The 18,800-nt window shown below is 38.8% G+C and overlaps 1 protein-coding gene across 12 annotated transcripts in view; it reads left to right on the top strand.

The window, feature by feature from the left end:
* The window catches only part of LOC121952334 (unconventional myosin-XVIIIa-like), a 100,690-nt gene that overhangs the window by 53,252 nt on the left and 28,638 nt on the right, over positions 1 to 18,800 (top strand). For all 12 annotated transcript variants that reach the window (XM_088088099.1, XM_088088100.1, XM_088088090.1 and 9 more), the window contains 10 exons: positions 10,463 to 10,606; positions 10,812 to 10,901; positions 11,102 to 11,221; positions 11,331 to 11,445; positions 13,675 to 13,802; positions 14,379 to 14,533; positions 16,432 to 16,555; positions 16,699 to 16,899; positions 17,623 to 17,733; positions 18,659 to 18,763. In XM_088088099.1, the coding sequence (XP_087944225.1) occupies positions 10,463 to 10,606; positions 10,812 to 10,901; positions 11,102 to 11,221; positions 11,331 to 11,445; positions 13,675 to 13,802; positions 14,379 to 14,533; positions 16,432 to 16,555; positions 16,699 to 16,899; positions 17,623 to 17,733; positions 18,659 to 18,763 (1,293 nt within the window). The remainder of the gene's footprint in view (positions 1 to 10,462; positions 10,607 to 10,811; positions 10,902 to 11,101; positions 11,222 to 11,330; positions 11,446 to 13,674; positions 13,803 to 14,378; positions 14,534 to 16,431; positions 16,556 to 16,698; positions 16,900 to 17,622; positions 17,734 to 18,658; positions 18,764 to 18,800) is intronic.

Genomic DNA, 18,800 nt, shown 5'->3' on the forward strand with positions numbered 1-18,800 from the left:
GAAACGATGGACACAAGGATAAACTCAGGGACGAAAAACAAAACATAACATGACAGACTGAGCAGGGAACAACACCATGGCAATGAAAACAGAAAAACTGACAAGGAACAAAGGGAGCCACACAGGTATATATATACATGGAGCTAATCACAAGAACAAGAAACAGCTGGGGGAGGTGGACATGGGCTAATGGAGGGAAACACAGAGATTGGCTGGCAACGAAGGAGTGGCAGGGAACACTTGGATGGCGCAAACAAGACTAACACATATCAGGTGTGCAGGGAAGACTCTGGGAACAGGGAGGGACTAACAAGGCTGATAGAGGGCAGATGTGTCAGAAAACAGGCGGGAAACAGACAAAGGCACGAAGTAGGACAAGACACGACACATGGGGAAATGAGTTTCACAATGAATCAGCATATAAATGTAATGGATGAATACATGAAACATTTAAAAACCGGTCACTATAAACAAAAACCCAGGATCATAATGCAAATCTTGTTGGTAAGTGGGTTTCATAACGCTCCAAAATGAGGCTAAATTTTGGGGAAGGAATAACTGGCATGGTCATTTTCAAAGGAGTTCCTTGAACTCCTACCTCAAAATATCTGAATGGAAATGAAATCTTTAGGTAAAAATTAGTCCTCCTTACACTCAAAAAGGCTTTCCCAGTATTTTTTTTTGTTTATTACAATCAATGCTCCCCTTCAAATCAAAGTTGTATCTATGTCTTTTTAAGAAAAAGAACCAAAGAACAATTAACCCTTTGAAACCCAAGCAAATTGTTTTTTCTCAAAAACAACAGTGCAACAAGACGTGGCCCGGAAATAAGCAAGTTAATAAAAAGTTACAAGAGTTACACAAATTTAAAGAAAAATCTAAACAAAAACTAAAACACAAAACCAGAAAAATGACCCTAAAACGGTGAAAAAAATAAAAATAAATAAAAATCAGTACAAAAAGATATAATTATAAAGATTATAATATAATTTTCAGGACATTTCTCCTTTTTATTTTGTAAATTTCCACCTTTTTATAAAACTAATTTTCAGATCAATTTCCTAATATCAAAACCATTTTCTTTTCACCTTTTACAAATTTCTTGCAATTTGTGGTGCATTTAAAGTTGCCAATTGCCTTTTGCCCCCATGTGTTCGAAATAAATCAAACCAATTTGCTCAGGTTTCAAAGGTTTTTACAGCTTGTGGAAGGCGTCTGACACAGCACAAGAAAACTGATGTCGATCCCAGGTTTCAAAGGGTTAATGGCCTAACATATGTATATACAGAAACATAAGACATTAACACTGGATTGTCATGGAACTCAAAATGTTAACTGTTATGGTATTAGTCTCGGCACATCAGATAATAAGTAACATTATCTACAATAAGAAGAATACTGTATATCAGAATGGAATTTCTTTTCTCTCTTCGTTGACATATTTTCCAACTAGCCTCTATACTACAGCGACATGAGAGAATTCCTGAAATTCAGTTTTCAAAACACCAAAGGTATATTCATCCAAACTGAACTATCGATCACACATTTCATGCAGATTATCTAAATGATAGAAAATGAAGTGGATTCTCTAATGCAAGACACAAGTTACACTGACAAAAATGTAATAGCAGGCAAACAAAGTGAGTACCAAGGTCCATTCGGCTGCTTAGGTCTGTTTTTCAAATAAAGTAGGTGAGGAATGTGAGCTCCAGAGGCCGTGTTGCCTTGGAGTCCACCAGGAGTTGAGCGTTCCTTGTTCCGGGCTAATTTTAGTGCCTGTTTGCTCTGCTCTTTGGGTAGATCCAACCTGCTCTGCTGTAAATCTTCAACTAATTATAAATGTCTTCTCTAAATCAATTGCCCTTACACCCTCCCTCCCGTTCTGTAATCCATCCAGGCAGCTCTCCCACGGGGATATTTGATAGCGTCACATCCATTTCTGTTGCATTTCATCAAACAGCTCCTGTTAAATGCAGCCCTATCAAACATACTGCTGACTCACACACGCATCTGCTCCACCCATCTTCCATTTTTCTCCCACAATGTGATGGGTCCATCTCTCCGGACCTCATACATGTCCTCTTGTGATATATGGAGCCCTGCAGTCCTTCTCCCTCTCTGTGATTACTATTTAAGTGAATGTGCCGCCTCAGCTGGCTACTGATGAACCAGCAGAAACAGAATCAACATTGCTGCTCTCCATCCAGTGTGACATGCGGTTACTGAGTAGATATCTTGTATATGATGCCAGTAAAACTATTAAATTGTCATCTTTGCAATAAGGTAAATCAATATGACCTTTTATATTACTGGACTTCCAGCTCTCTTCTGATATTTTACCACGAGAGTCTGAGTAATGGATGTTAGTTGAAAATGGGGAACCAAGGAAGGCCAGTGCATTTTCTTTATTATGTTCAAAGGTCATTATTCACACAGTGAAGCAGGCTAAAGGCCTGGTGCTTCATAATCTGCTAGAACGTGGAGTAAATCAACAGTGAGGAACCATTCAAAATTGCTAGGCAACTGTGCAATTACAAAAGTCATTAGCCAAGAGACGTTCTTCCCTTTGCCTCCATGTGCCCCCTTTCTCATCTCTTTCAAATGTAGCTATAATAGAAAAATAAGACTTCTTTTTCACTTTAATGTGTGATTTTGCTCTTAAACTCAAGTTAGCGAGGTAAGATGTAACACGCAATTATGAGTGACACTGAATGCCACCACAGATTCTATCAAGTCAGGGCTATAGGATGCTCTGTGTACAGGCTTATGTAAACTGTGCACATGATTATGCACCTTACTTTCATACTCACTTTTAATTGATAATACTGTGCCCCTTCTAAATTTTGATGTTTTTGCATGTCCCTGAATGCAGCGTAGGCAGAACTTGTCATTAGTTCTTTTTTTTCCAGCAGCAGTTTTAGGAGTTGGAGTCTCGGGGTGGATTATTGATCTGTCGATCCCATCAGAGCAGATTAGATCGTTGGATGAGAGGAGGAGCTGCTACAGTGGCGAGTGAAAGCAAGTGTGGCGCAACAAATAACAGAATGGTATATAGATATATATCAATAATGCTCCTAAAAAACAGATCCAAGGTGCACAAATAAAAATACATGGAGGCAGACGTTTTAAGCGTGGCAGGCCGACACAAACCCTTATGCAGCAGAGCACAAAATAACACAAACATCTCAAATGCATTTGGAGATTCAGATGAAGACTGATGCGACTGTCATGTTTTTGGTAAATCTGATGCTACTACCAGCAGCTGGTTATGTAATATAAACTAAAACAAGGAACAAGGGGAAACAACTACCCTGGTACTGTCCAAAGGTAACAAAGTCCAGCTATAGTAACACCACAGGGCCCGTAAATGGTCTGGCACATAACTCCCCATGAGTCCATGATGTATTGATTTCACACGTATGCTTTTGTATGGCTTAAACAAGTGAGACATAACATGTTAACATGTGAGCTTCAGAAGTACTGAACATTACAGTTTGTTTCCCTTGGATAGTGTTGTGCTTGTTATTGAATCTTAGTAATTACTTACAGTGGCTAGTTAATTTACCAATTACTACATTTCAAAGTAGTTACTTACAGGGAACTTCCAAGGTACTTTGAAATATCTGGTTCAATTGTCTTTTTAATGTGGCACAGTTTGGAACAAGACAACTGTCAAATTTTATCCACGATAATACCTATTATCAGTATGATGAAAAGAAAGTAGCCTTGTAGAACAATAAAACACAAAGATGTGCTTTGATAGACCTATTATTGTAGCCTTGACAGTCCTTTAAATCAACCCGCACAAGAAAGTTTTTTATACTCTTGGCAGAGTGAAAAAAACAAAATTTTCTGAGATATTTGATAGTGATTTTCTATCATAGGTCTAATGAAGTTATTTACAAAAACATAAACTCACTGAGGTTTAACAGTAATTCAGATATTGCACATAGACTACAACTTACAACTAAAGGCCTAATTTGTACTTGATCTCAAGGAGGTTAAATTAGCAAGTTCAAATTGCTTGAAATTTTGCCCATTGTGTGCTGTGACTAATGCCTGTTATGGCATTCTAAATAATGTTAATTTAGTAATTTACAGAAACATTGCATGCAATAGTCCACCTTCCACCTTCTTTTCACTGATGGTTTCCCACACGGCCCACCATGATTAAAACATCTGCTGCCATGCAGTGATTTTTATATTTTTGGAGCTGGACCATTCATTAGGGGCTCGATTGGAATATAAATACCATTCAGTTATTCATTGCACCACACTCTCAGAGCGCAGAGTGTGCTCTAAACACAGATGGAGCAGCAGAACACCAGCTGCAGTGAAAGTGAAACTTTCACTCGCCTCTGCAGTGGCTTCTACTCTCATCCATTGACCTGATACAAGCAGTTGTGATTGGATGAACCGTTAAATCATCCACTCTGCAACTCAAACTCATCAAACTTATGCTAAGGGGAAAAAACAAAACAAATGACGAGTCTGCCTGTGCTGCGTTCATGGACCCGCAAAAAAATTTTAATTTAAAGAGGGATCACAGAATTATAAGATCAAAAACAGCAAGTTTGTTTGTTCAATTTAAATTTCAATCATTTATTTGCATTATTTATTTTAAAAAGTAATTGGTTACATTTCTAGTTACCACCAAAATTAGTGGAATTACAGTAATGCTTTACTTCCAACACTGCCCGTGATAGCATTTATAACTGACAATACAAGTTTGCTCAAAAAAAACACCACACAGTTTTTTATTCGAACTCCAGTTAAAATAATTTTTCATAACATCAAAGGATAACAGATCACACAGGATAACTGTATAAAAAAGCAATTCAGGCTGAGCTATGTCTCATGATGCAGTACAATATACAGTGCATGGCTTACTCTGGGTCAATGATGGAGTAGCTTGGTGCAGGTATTCACTGCATTGAATAGTCCAGTCATGCATTATCAACCTCTAGTCTTTTCAGTAATGGAATGATTTGACAAGTTCATGTGCAGCCTTTTGAAAATAAATCCAAGCTTTTCAAATTACGAGCTTAGTACCTGCAGTCAGGAGTCATATCGAAATGGTAAATGCGCACAATAGAGAAATCAGAAGCAAGAAGCAGTGCCTGGTTTGCTTCCCGTTTTTTTACCATTTTTTTCCACCAAGCATTGACTGTATGCTACATTTATCACCATTCATCTGTTACATGTGCACTATACAGTCTTGAAATTATTACCGAAAAGGCATTTTTTCTCTCTGAAACTCATTCTGTTTATATTATTCCTGATTCAATTAGTCGACACTAGAGTAATGGAACCGAAGCAGAGCTGTGGAGTGATTTCCATCTTCACTTCTCTCCATGATTTACAGACTGCGGTCAGTCTTAGAGTAATCATTGTGTAATAACATTCACTTGCGCCTTCGCTGTTGCCCTGTTATCCCTTGAAGTATTTAGTCTTTGCAGGTACAGAAGGTGATAGTTTGTCTCTGGAGCAGTGCAGATGAGTTCTGGTAAAACCTCTCAGACACTGGTTGATGTATATGGATGTGACAGAAAGTCACAAGTTGCCTTTGATTGATATTCCCTGGCATGTTAACCTTGTGAAGCTGTGCCAGGCCCATGTGACATTAAATGACAAAGCCATAATTTTTCTTGTTTTTTTCCCCCCTCTTTCAACTGTCTCCTCAAGGGGACAACCTGACATTTTAAAAGTCTGTTATTTTGCCTCAGCAGGCACTTACCGCATTGGGTGGTTTGTCCTTCAGGTACCCTACACAGTTTTTTTTTTTTTTGTTGTTGTTTTTTGGAGGGGATTTAGTTATTTACATTGAAATGAGTAAAGCAGTGTAAAGCTGCCAGTATAAGCTAACTTTAGCCTAGTAATACCATGCCTATGAATTTTAACCATATACCCTCATCGCAAAAGCGCTCACTGCATTTTATGATATGCCTTTATCAGACAGGTATATGGAATATCTAACACACACAGTTACATATTTCCATATTGAAGAATCATGAATGCCTGGCACTGTAAAGGCATGGATAAGCACCATATCAGGCACATTTCTTTGTAGTATGTGCATGGATTACATTTGTGAAGGCCATTCTAAGTAACAGCTAGGATTATAGTTCTTTTAAATGTATATTTCAGGATTTAAATGTAATTTGATGATATTATGACAATGACATTAGCCAGGCAAATAACAGGCCATTGATGAAGCCCATAGGATGTATAAAATAATGGATATAGCCACAGTGACATTACCCATTGGTTTGTTGACTATAGTTTTGAAGCCTCAAGTTCGGCATTTTGGCTGTGGACATGTTTTTTTTTCCCTTTTCTTTTAAACTTTTGTTCCCCTCTTTTTTCCCTTCTGAATTTTCAGGGTTTTTTGTAATTTTTACTTTTTTAAAAAATTTTTTTATTTTTGCGTCATTTCTTCCCAAGTTGCTCATTACCTTTTCCCCATGTTTTTGAAAGAAATCAAACTAATTTTCTCAGGCTTCATAGGATTAAATGGATGAGTTATATAAAAACTCACCCCTCTCTATAGCAATAGAAAACCCCTTTTGTACCAGGCTATGAACAATGTAATTTTTGCTTTAAATTTGAGCATTTTAACGTGGGGATCTATGAAGACTGACTTGCTTTTGGAGCCAGCCTCCAGTGGCCATTAGAAGAACTGCAGTTTTTGCTGTTAGATCAGTTTTTTTTTACCCATGGAGGTTGCTGTTTAATTAGGCCACCCATGTGATCAGAGCCGCAATCCTTGAGCAAGGCATTATTTCATGATGTAGAAATACTTAGAGCTTAAGTGTTTGCTTCAGAAGCGGGATCGAATTGACATTAGGCGGTGCAGCAGTCACATATCACAGCACTCAAGTGCCTCACATATACACACATGCCTGCACACATATCCTGTGCGTGCACACACTGAAACACATTTTTAACTCTGAGGGAAATGTAGAACATTGCGGAAGAGAATGAAAACACGCTTTTGTCTTAATCTTGGCTCACAAACCTAATTCACATCACACTGTCTTACAGCTGTCACACCCTCTTAATGTGACATGAATACCAAAATGTTTATCCACGGTGTTCAAGCGGCATAATTGTTTGTTTGTTTTCTATTCATTTTCGACTAAATATGACAAGTGAGACCTGTTTAAATCTTCTGTCAGAGATTTGCTGCTTTTTGCTCCATGTTAAGGCTTTCACTGTGTGACAAATCCTAATTGGTCATAGAGAGTACCTTCAGGGCAAAATGTACCTGATGCTGAGAATTGCGTCGCTTTAATTGGGTTTGCCCCTAATCTGCTGCTGCTGGAGAGCCTCATGCATAAGCAGCATGGAAATCGTGTAATACTTGGAATTAGCTGCCAACATGTTTGATTTAATTAATCAAAAATTAGCTTGCAGCCTTGGAACACAGTCTGCAGACACTCTCTGGAGGAGGCTGCAAAGTCCTGGGTTAGCTGCGAGCCCATACAAAGGCAATTTAAACAAGAATGAGAGAGGAGTGGGTTTTCTTCAAATATTGTTCATGATATGGTAACAGTAGACGAGTTCTGTCAAGCATTTATTCCAGTGAGTAATTAAGATTTTTATGCCTCTGTGCCTAAGACAGCCGTGGCTTGAGGCATTCTGTTTTCTCCCATTCTTGAAAATGCTATCATTTTAAATAATATGTCAAAACACTTTGATGAAATTTTTCCTAATATGGCACAAACATCCACTTGAACTCAACAATGAATTGATTAGATTTTATTAGTCATAGGTCACTGTGACATTGCATCTGTGTCATTCTAATGAACGCAGTATCTTAAGAGGACCTTGAGGGATTTTTAAAAAAATTTGGCACAAACGTCTTTTTCGAGTCAAGGATGAACTGATTAGAATGTGGTGATCAAAGGTCAAAGTTAATTTGACCCAGTCTGTCACATCCTCTTGAAAGCAATATCTCCAAAACAGCTTTAGGGCATTACTTCAAATTTGCCACAATAGCCTGAAGCCTCCTGCAGACTGTGAGATTTTTGCAATCTTATATGTTTAGTGCAGCTAAACTGTGCAACACAGATTTTGATGAACTTAGGTACGACATCAAGTTTGATGTATGCAGACTGTGCGATGACCAATGACGTCATATGTAAGAACGAAACGTCAGTGTGAGTCATTCATCTGCATCACTGTAGTGGTAAGTGAAAAATGTAAACAAACAAATTGAGCCCTCGCCATAGTGGCATTTATATTTGTTGAAAGAAAATCTGAGGAGGAGGACAATGTGGCCACTGAGGAAAAGAGGCCAACTTGGCATGCCAGTTTTGAAACAATAGCTCAAAGTAAGTATTTGCAGCAGTGTCACACTGATCGGTGCGTCATTTCATACTGCATTTCTATTGGTCGGTTAGTAGATGTAGGTCGTAACAGCAGTCACACAGTGAAATGATCAACCCAAATTTTCTGACACTGTCATAATTTTATTCCAGGCTGTCTTTGGTTGAAAGACCAACAGCCATGTTTGAACCTCTTTCACTGCGCAATGTTGAATTGCCGTTTTTGAGCCACAACTAAAGTTATCACCACATTTCTTTAACGATGTTCATTTTTCATCTGGGACAGCCCAAACTTGCACATTGTATACTGGGCTTAATTGGACTCAAGGATGAACTAATTTGAATTTGCTGGTGGAAGACCAAAGGTCAGGGACATTCTGACCTCATGTTACATTCCTTGATTAGCCTCAGGGGATGAGGGAGGTAACATTGAATAAATAAAAGGGAAAAAGGGAAATGGAAGTGAATGCACAAACAAAAGTAGTGATTTAAAAGCAGGTTTTAAAAAAACTGAGCAAAAGGCTACTGTCTTTAAAAGCAAAGAAAGTAAAATTCAAATTTTGATCGCCGCTTACAGGGCACTATAGCTGTTGTCCTCAGTCTTCAGTCCAACTCACAGCACTCACACTGCCACACTGGTCTCACAATCACTGACATTTGCCTTCTTCAGTCCTTATGAACTGCATGCTGCATGAGCAGATTAAGTAAAGGTGTGCTCAAACACTCTGCACAGTGAGGATGAGAGGAGGGTGGCACCTGGAGAGGCACACACAAAAAAAGAACACACACGAGAAAATGGGCACAACCACCTCCTCACCTGTAACACCTTACAAAACATGTTTTTGGCTGTAACTCAGGAGGTCATATGCTAATTATGACAGAATTTCACACAAATGCCTAATTGGATACAGTGGTAAAGGGATGACATTTTATATCCAAAAGGTCAAAGGTCCACTCCACAGTGACATCATAATACTCTGCAAAAACACTCCTGGCCATGTGTTATCTCAGGAACATAAGGGGTTTAATTGTGCTGATTGTATTGTTTTACAGACATTTTTATTTCAAGAAGTTTATTTATTTATTTTGCCATTTGTACATGCACAGACAGGCAATACGGCTACCTAGGACTTCCTTATGTGCAAGCTCTAAGAGGTGAAAAAGACAACAGAGATAAAAACAAATGAGAATCAATGAAAGATACTAATAAATATTTAAAAAGAAAGAAAGCTACAGTACAATTTAAAAACACACTATAAAATACAATAAGTTAAAATATTTTATTTATATTGCAGCTCTCAAGCTTCCCAGATAAAAAGGTTTATAGAATAAAATCAGATATCAGAAACCCATGAAGCTCCTCCCCCACCTCCCTTATATGACATAACCAAAATGAAGAACATTAAAAAATATTAGAGCACAAATAATAAACAACATGGCGTACAAGAACATATGAGGGTGCATGTTCAAAAATACCATTTAGTAAATAAATAATTAAAATGTAGATAAGAGAATTAAGCTTATATAAGCAGATAAGAATTAAGAGTAAAAGAAATAATCATATGTATAAGCAGATATGACGCTAATAAAGGAGATGATGTCATATTAAACAGGTAGAATGCCAATAAAACAAACTATTGAATTTAAATAGGTATAAGTGCAAAGTATGTGGAAGTGCATGAAATCACATCGGAAAACTAAAACAAGACCACTCTGAAATCTAATGATAAGTCAAAAATGCAACACAATGCAAACCATATGTGCTATTTTTGAGTTGGTGTGCAGAGTCATACAACCAAGAGGTGATAATTCTAGTTTTTTATGTTTGTCTCATTTTTTTTCTGGACCTCTGGACACTGCCACCCTGTAATGTCTGTGCATTCCCACTCACAGCCATCTGTTTCCACATAGTGCATTTTACACCATGTTATTGGACATATTGCTGCAGTGGAGTTTTTATTATTTATGCTGTCTTAATTATGAAGCACTTATTGAAGCACTTATATATTAATATTGCACTACAATTGACTCAAACTGCAGATTCCTGTTTGTTTACACTGTAATAAATGTCCACATTCTTGTTTGGTGACTGCTCGTGTGTGTGTGTGTGTGTGTGTGTGTGTGTGTTTCAGCTTCAGGATCTAGCAATCCGCTGCATCCAGAAGAACATCAAGAAGAACCGTGGCGTGAAGGACTGGCCGTGGTGGAAGCTCCTCACCACAGTGCAGCCGCTTATTAAAGTCCAGCTCACTGAGGAACAGATGCGAGGCAAAGACGTAAGGAGGCCTTTCTGTGTGATACAGCCCTAACCGACAGATTCCTCTAAGTTAGACTCTAATCCTCTTTAAAGATGCAATACCTACCACGGCAGCATAGAACTTCCTTTTATTAATTTTTAATTTTGCTCTTGTAATCCTTAATATTTCACAGTTGCACCTGTAACATTACAAATAACCAATATAGCTGCATTCTGTGCTCCAGGAGGAGATCCAGCAGCAGAAATCGAAGCTGGAGAGGGTGGAGAAAGAGCGCAATGAGCTGAGGCTGAACACGGATCGATTGGAGAGCAGGGTGGGTCCCCTTGCCTGTGGCAGTGCATGCTGTGGGGACTGTATTTGAGTTAAATTCTTTCATTCCAGTTAAAGATCTGATTACTTGTACAAGAACGGTGGCAAGTATTTTGTCATTTTTTTTGTTTTGACACCCTGTGTGTGTGTGTGTGTGTGTGTGTGTGTGTGTGTGTGTGTGTGTGTGTGTGTGTGTGTGTCCAGATCTCAGACTTGTTGGCAGAACTGGCGGATGAGAGAAGCACCAGTGAGTCAGCGTCGCAGTTGCTGGAGACTGAGACTTCAGAGAGACTCCGCCTGGAGAAGGACATGAAGGAGCTACAGGCACTTACACAAACTGATATAAACACATCATAATATTTTAAAAAATTCAGATTTTAATGTGACCAACGAGCTCTTTTTTGTGATTTGTGTTTGAATCTGTACATTACAGGCTAAATATGATGCCGTAAAGAAACAATTAGAATCACAGGAGATGGAGGTGATGGAGGCTCGGCTCATGAAAACATCAGAGCTCAATGGGGAGATGGACGATGATGAAGATGCCGGTTAGTCATGCGAGAAACTGCTAGTTGTCATTTGCACATGCAGAGATCCTTATTTAGGAAAATGAACATAAGACCAAAAACTGGGCGTACAGCCATTTCAGCGCAAACCCTGGCAGTTATCAATGTGAACGGGAGCAGAGGCTACAGTCAAATCTTACATCAGGTCTCATCTCATGTAAGTTTGAGTAAGTGTGAACTTGTGGTGCAAATTGGCATTAGACCACTTTCTGACTGACCCCCCATTTCATAAGATAAGATAAGATAAAACTTTATTGATCCCAAATTCACTTGTCACAGCAGCTCAAGCAGTACAGATAGGAAGGAGAAAGTGACAGTAGGACACTTATAAAATTAAGCTAAAAATATAAAATGTGTTTATACCTATGAGAATTTAGAAATATACAAATATAACAAAATAATATAAAGTACTAAATGGGCAGGGCTATACACACAAAACTATTTACAGGATATACACTTTTCACTTGTACATATATATGAGAGTTATATGGATAAATGGGCATATACATACTGATCGCTGCGCAGGATAATTGTGCACAGAGTTGTAAAATACACACATGGTGTGTAGCATTAAAAATACTTAGCAATATAAATACTAAGCCATGTAAGCAGAGATACAAAAAAAGTGTAAATGAGGTAGGGAAGTAATGAGTAATACAGCAGACATAACAGTGCTACATTAAGTCGTGCTGTTAAAGAATCTGACAGCTGATGGGATGAAGGACCTGCGGTAGCGTTCCCCCTTGCACTGTGGGTGCAGCAGTCTGCTGCTAAACGAGCTGCTCAGTGCACGCACAGTCTCATGAAGGGGATGAGAGGTGTTGTCCATGATAGATGTCAGCTTGGTTAACGTCTTCCTTTCACCCACCTCCTCGGTGGTCTCTAGGGGACAGTCCAGGACTAAGCTTGTTCAGTCTTTTGCTGTCCCTCTCAGTGCTTCCACAGCACCAGCAGATGACTGCGTAGAGGATGCCAGATGCTACCACAGTGTCATGTGTCCCTCCACCCCAACCCCCTATAATGCGTAAACAAAATCCACACTCAGAGACTAATTTTAAATTCTACACACAAAATTACAGAAGATAAAACACTTAGAGGACTTTTCTCTCTTTTTGTAATCACAATCTTTGTCATCAGTGTTTTTAAATATTTGTTTTCTCCTCCCCAATTAACTGGCCTCCGTGACATTTGCAGCGGCTTGCAGAGACCTGCCTAATCGGCATGTCAGCTCAGGTCAGCAGCATCATTTACTGAACTGCTCATACCAACATTATGTGCACAGTTTGAAAAATCTTCCTTACACCAACTGTGGCTGCAGGAATTAGTGCCGTTGTTTGACTGTTTCAGCGGGAGACATGGCAGCTAGACTTGGTCACATAATGCTATTAAGTATATTTTCCAAGTTTGGGATTTACCGCCAGGGGATTAAGATGTTCGCTCCCAGGCGTACAACTAATGCCTGATGCTGATTGGTCCCCACCTGCTGGGAGAGAGAGCTCCAGCAGAGAGCACATTGTCCGTGAGACTTTTTTTTTTTTTTACTTTTTTCTGCATTCCCACACCCCCCTTCAACCCACCTCAGCAGACAAGCCATTACGGAGCATATCAGAATTCTTAGATGAATGAGAAAATAATCGTTGGGATCAGAGCCGGTGGCCCTGCAAGTTGTCATTATGCTATATATATGCTAATGAGCAGTACTGATGGAGGAGCTGGTGTTGGTATGTGAAGGAGAAATGGACAGCCTCTAAAATGATAAGGCTTGGAAATGAACCTGAACCTGAATATCTGCCCGGCCGCTGTTATACTTCTGATAGCCTCTGACAGCTCCAGAATTAGGGTCGGCTAGAGAACTGTGGAAAGTGCCACTTAGACATGTCCTTCTTTAACTACTATTGTGGTGTGCTCAGAATTCTTACCTCAGGTTTATCCAAGATTAGAGCTGAAATGCAGAGTCTGCTTTGTAGCTTCCTGTCCAATTTTTTGACCTCATACGGCCGGGATTTGATGAAAGGCGTTTTATTTCCTGAAAGATTATATTATTTCAGTGCTTGAATATGATAGCCATCGCAGTAAGTACAGCACACCCTGTAATCCACAGCATCCATCATTTCTGAGCTTTTTTTCCATCTGTGGTAGACCCGCATTAAAGGCAGGAGACACCCAAAATGTCACACAGACATTTTCTGAATTGTGTGTCTTTTCTTGCAGGAGGCGAGTGGCGGATAAAATACAACCGAGCCATTCGTGAAATGGACTTCACCAAAAAGAAACTCCAGCAAGAGTTTGATGAGAAGCTGGAGACGGAGCAGCAGAGCAAACGACATGTTGAAAGAAGGGCAAGGAACTTTTTATAATATTGAATTACCAAGCCATTCAAGATTATTTGAACAATGTAAAACCTGAGTAAACTGGCTTGGTTTCTTTCAAAAAACATGGGAAGAAGGCAATGAGTTAAATAACAAGAAATGATCCAAAAATTACCAAAAAAATAGTAAGAAGTTACAAGAAAACCATCTGAAAATAAACAAAAACAAAAAAGAAAAAAGCTAAGTAAAAAAAAACAAACAAACAAAAAACAAGGAAATTTCCTGAAAAAAGTGCTGAAAAAATATAATAATTCTGTAACATAATTTCTAAATATAATTAGGATAATTATAAATATGGCTTTCAGGACATTTTTCCTTTTTCCCTTAAAAATAAAAAAATAAAAATGAAATCTTGCAATATGCGAAACATTTTCTCCAAAGTTGCTCATTGCCCTTTTCCCACATGTTTTCAAAAGAAATCAAAGGGTTAATGTTTGGCTGCTGCACACTTGTGGCCAGCTAGTTCTGTAAATATAATAATGATATATATTGAACCTCATGGCTGAATAATAAAAACGTGTGTGTTTGTTTGTGTGCACACTGCAGCTGGCTGATTTGCAGACAGATAATGAGGATGTGCAGCGCTCTGTGCAGCAGTTGAAGAAGAAATGCCAGAAACTGACGGCAGAGCTGCAGGACACCAAGCTTCACCTGGAGGGCCTGCAGAGCCGCAACCATGATCTGGAGAAGAAACAGCGGAAGTCAGTTTCATTCGCCGGCTATCTATCCGTCTATTTCTCTGTCTTTCTGTCTTTCAGAGACACTAAATAACAGAGAACATATTGCTCTTTTCTCCTTGAAAGGCCGGGTGCAGACACTCTGACCCGCCCCGGCAGAACACTAACGTTTTCTTTAATTTGAATAGTGACTGAGATGTTCTGTAATCTGTGGAATTGCATTAGCTGAGAAAATGACTCAGACTTTAAGCACTTGAGAAGCTATCGCTGTGGCAGAATGTGATCTCTCCCCTGTGGCTAATTGAAGATGCTCTGTGGGTGAAATTATTTTCAGCTGCGCTTCAGAGAGAAAAACAGGGAATTACAACGAGCTGACAGCATGAAACACTTAGCTGTTAAGTTCACTAACCATAAGTGCTTCTGCCCCAGACAATTGAAGAAAACATTTTGCACATTATTACAACCCAAAAGGAAATTGATGGCTAATAGAAGGGGATAGCAGTCGGGGCTAAAATAAGAGGTGGTGCCTGAGCTGTTGCCGGGCTCTGTGTCCACGATGTCCTCAGATATTGAGTTAGCAAGGCTTAATATTTTAAAATGTTAATACACAAATAATTTGCATCACTTCACAAAACCATGGCAATATATGATGACAAATGATTTAATGTAGTTTTTTTCTCTTGCATTTCCTGTCGCCCTCAGCCTTTCGCAAATTGGCACATTTTGGCACTTTGTGTAATTACAGATACACGGCAGATTACTATGATGCTGTTGCCATCTGGGCAACAATAATGCCCTCCCCCCTGGTCTATTCACTAAAAATAGACCCACGTTTTCATTTTTTCCACAAGCCATTGAAGGGATAGTTTTTATATCTTTAGGAGAGTTGGATGAAAATACATGTTAGCCTCCTAAATAAAGTCCCACCTCAAAAACTCAATATCGATTTAAATGTAGCCTATATTTATAATATTTTCACTGCATTAACTCGCTGTAGGCAGCTCTTTCTGGGGAATCTGTTAATGACTTTAGTTCTCCATCTGTGCTCTTGTCAAAACCACCAGACTCCATTGACAAAAACATTTTATTTATTCATTTTAGTTCCCTGAACACTTGAAGTGCTAGTCTACTGCTGCTTCGAAACACTAGTTTGTTTCAATTATTGTGTGATGTGGAAAGAAAAAACATTGGACTCTTGGTCAACCTTTATTTGGATGAATAATAAAATAAACTTGAAGAGCCACAGTTGATTTATGAATATATGAGTCAAATGACAACACAAATTAGTGTACAGCACGTACATGGACAAAGACATCCAAAAAAATAATATTATATTTATATTAATAGGTGACAAACAAATTTCAGACACTTATATTTATAATTTTAAAAATGTTAAAGAAAAAAAGTATATTAAATATTATTAATAATTTTTATTTTCTTTTAGCACTTTTTGTTAGATAACTTTCAGCTTTTCTTTTTTTATTTCAATTTTCTTTTTTGCACTTACTCTCATTTGGGGGACTTTTTACTAACATCTTTATAAAAGCAGTACATATTTTTAGCTTACGTCATGGTACTCCTGCCTGCTTCTCCAAACTGGGCGTGTGCTGCCTGACACCTAATGTTATACACTGACAATGTATAAGTACACTTCAAAACATTCAAATTATCCCTCTAAGTTTTTAAACCTGTAATGCACTAGCAGCTTATCCCCTATGCACTGTGGCCTATTAGTGACTTCTGTGTTTAACATGTCAATATTTGACTTTGTGATATTGTGATGAAATGCCTTTGTGATTATGCTGCAAACCAATTTCCCCACGGAGGCAAATAAAAAAAAAGTATCTGCTTAGCCTCATGGAACTCTAGTCTTTTGTACAATCGACATTTTGCTGAGCAGTGTATCTGTGTGTGTGTTCCAGGTTTGACCTGGAGCAGAACCAGGCTCAGGCTGAGGTACAAAGAGAAAGGAGCCAGAGGGAGAAGCTGGCTCGAGAGAAAGACATAATGACTGGTGAGATATTTAACCTCCGCCAGCAGCTGCAGGTAAGCTACTTTACACTACAGTGCCTACTTCAAATGTACTCTGATGTCCTCTCTCTGGGACTGCATGTCTGTTCTCTCTGCTTTTATTTGACATAACTGGGCTGGTCCAGATGTGCGCTTCACTGTGTCTCTTCCGCCTGCAGGACAAGGAGAGTGAATTGTGCACGGCGAATATGAAGGTGCAGCAGCTGGAGGCGGAGCTGCAGGATCTGTCCTCCCAGGAGTCGAAGGATGAGGCCTCGCTGGCCAAGGTCAAGAAGCAGCTCCGTGACCTTGAGGCCAAGGCGAAAGACCAGGAGGAGGAGCTGGACGAGCAGGCTGGAACCATCCAGATGCTGGAGCAGGTACAGGGCGGTACAGATGTGCTATTTCATACCAGTATGGTAAAATATTTGAGTTTTTACGACTAAAAGCTGCTTTTTATGTGATTCAGTTAGGTATGTTTAACCCTTTGAAACTTGAGTATATTGGGTGGATTTCTTTCAGAAACATGGGAAAAAGGCAATGAGCAAATTAACAAGTAATGACCCAGACTCAGCAAGATACTTATCACATGAAATAAGCAAAAAAAAAAAAAAAAAAAACAAAAAACAGAAGAAAATTATGTTGGAAAGAAAAAGAGGAAAAAAATGATTTTTAATTTTTTTTCTGTAACATAATTTTACATTTATAATAACTAGAATTATAATTTTATAACTTTTTTTTCCTTTAAAAAATATCTAAACGTCCTGCCTTCCTCATCACCTAATGTATTTTTTATAATAATATATATTTTTTCAATTTGTGGGAGTTACTCATCGCTTGTTTTTAAAAGAAATCAAAACAATTTTCTCAGGTTTCAAATGCTTTGTGACAGGTGTCTGAATGCAGCTCAACAAAAGAAAGTGATGCCAGTCCAAGTGTTAAAGGGTTAACAAATCATTTTATTAGAAGCTTCCTTTTATTTTTTGACAGATGGCAGAATTCTCGTTCTGGAACAAAACGAAAGATTTTTGCTCCTTTTTATTTTTTGTGTCTGCGTTTACTTGATGTGCTGTTTCATGTGTGCGTCCTTGTCTTGTACTTAGGCTAAGCTGCGGCTTGAGATGGAGATGGAGAGGCAGAGGCAGACCCACTCGAAAGAAATCGAGAGTAAGGACGAGGAGGTAGACGAGATCAGGCATTCCTGCAGTAAGAAGGTGGGTGCTGCTCATTCTCACTCATACAGTATGTGTACAATTGTCCTGTAAATAATATAGTTCTGTATCCTGAACTAGTAATTAATAAGATCAAAGGCCTGAGCCAAGAAACAAGTAAAAGCAAATATGGCCACTTTTGGCTCCAAAAGACAATTTTGCTTTACAACGCTATTCCGAAAGCCAATGGCGTGACGTCACTGTAGCTACATCCATTATTTTTGCATTCTATGGATGCGATTGGATCCTCTAAAGTTAACTTGATGTGAAGCAGTTTAGTTGCTCAGTGTAACTGGTGATTTATCCCGGTAATGAGTGAATCAGCTTTATACTTATATCAAAGGGTTAACCCTGCTAACCCCAAATCTTGCTGTGAAGCGCCGTCCTCTGTTCAAGGCAGAAGTGAGAAAAAAACATCCAAACGTATGTTGAAATTCATTGTCCTTAGAGATTTATGCATAGCCCAACTTAATAAGTTCTTGAACTGTTTATTCCAAGTTCATATCAGACTGTGTCCCATGTGGTATACAAATATGCTGCATTCATCAGAAGGAAAAAAAAAAAAAATTTTATCATATGGATGGATTATACACTGCAGAGGCTGCCTCATATATTATATATCCAGCACAACGTGGGCTAAAAATCTAAACATCCACTCAACACAGTACATGCATATTAATAACAAAAAAAAATACTGTTTAGAATACAGATCGTATTTTCATTTGTGTCTGTATTAAATTGAGAAATAAAATATTCAGTTCTGGTGATGGATTTACAGGCAAGCTGATCCGCTCAGAGGGGGACCCATTTGTCTTTGACGTGCGAGAGCAGCCATGTCTAACAGGACGGTGGATGCTGTTATGTCTGACTTTGTTTATCACTGATCGTCTGTTTGTGCATCCTGACACTCTGCTCATGTGTCCTGCAGCTGAAACAGATGGAGGTGCAGCTGGAGGAGGAGTATGAAGACAAGCAGAAAGTGCTGCGTGAGAGGCGAGAGCTGGAGTCCAAACTGCTCAACGCCCAGGACCAGGTACTTCCATCACTCTGCCTCTGGTGTCTGTCAGTGC

Source organism: Plectropomus leopardus, chromosome 15, assembly GCF_026936395.1.
Source record: "Plectropomus leopardus strain MGB_pleo_1.0 chromosome 15, ASM2693639v1, whole genome shotgun sequence".
NCBI lineage: Eukaryota > Metazoa > Chordata > Actinopteri > Perciformes > Serranidae > Plectropomus > Plectropomus leopardus.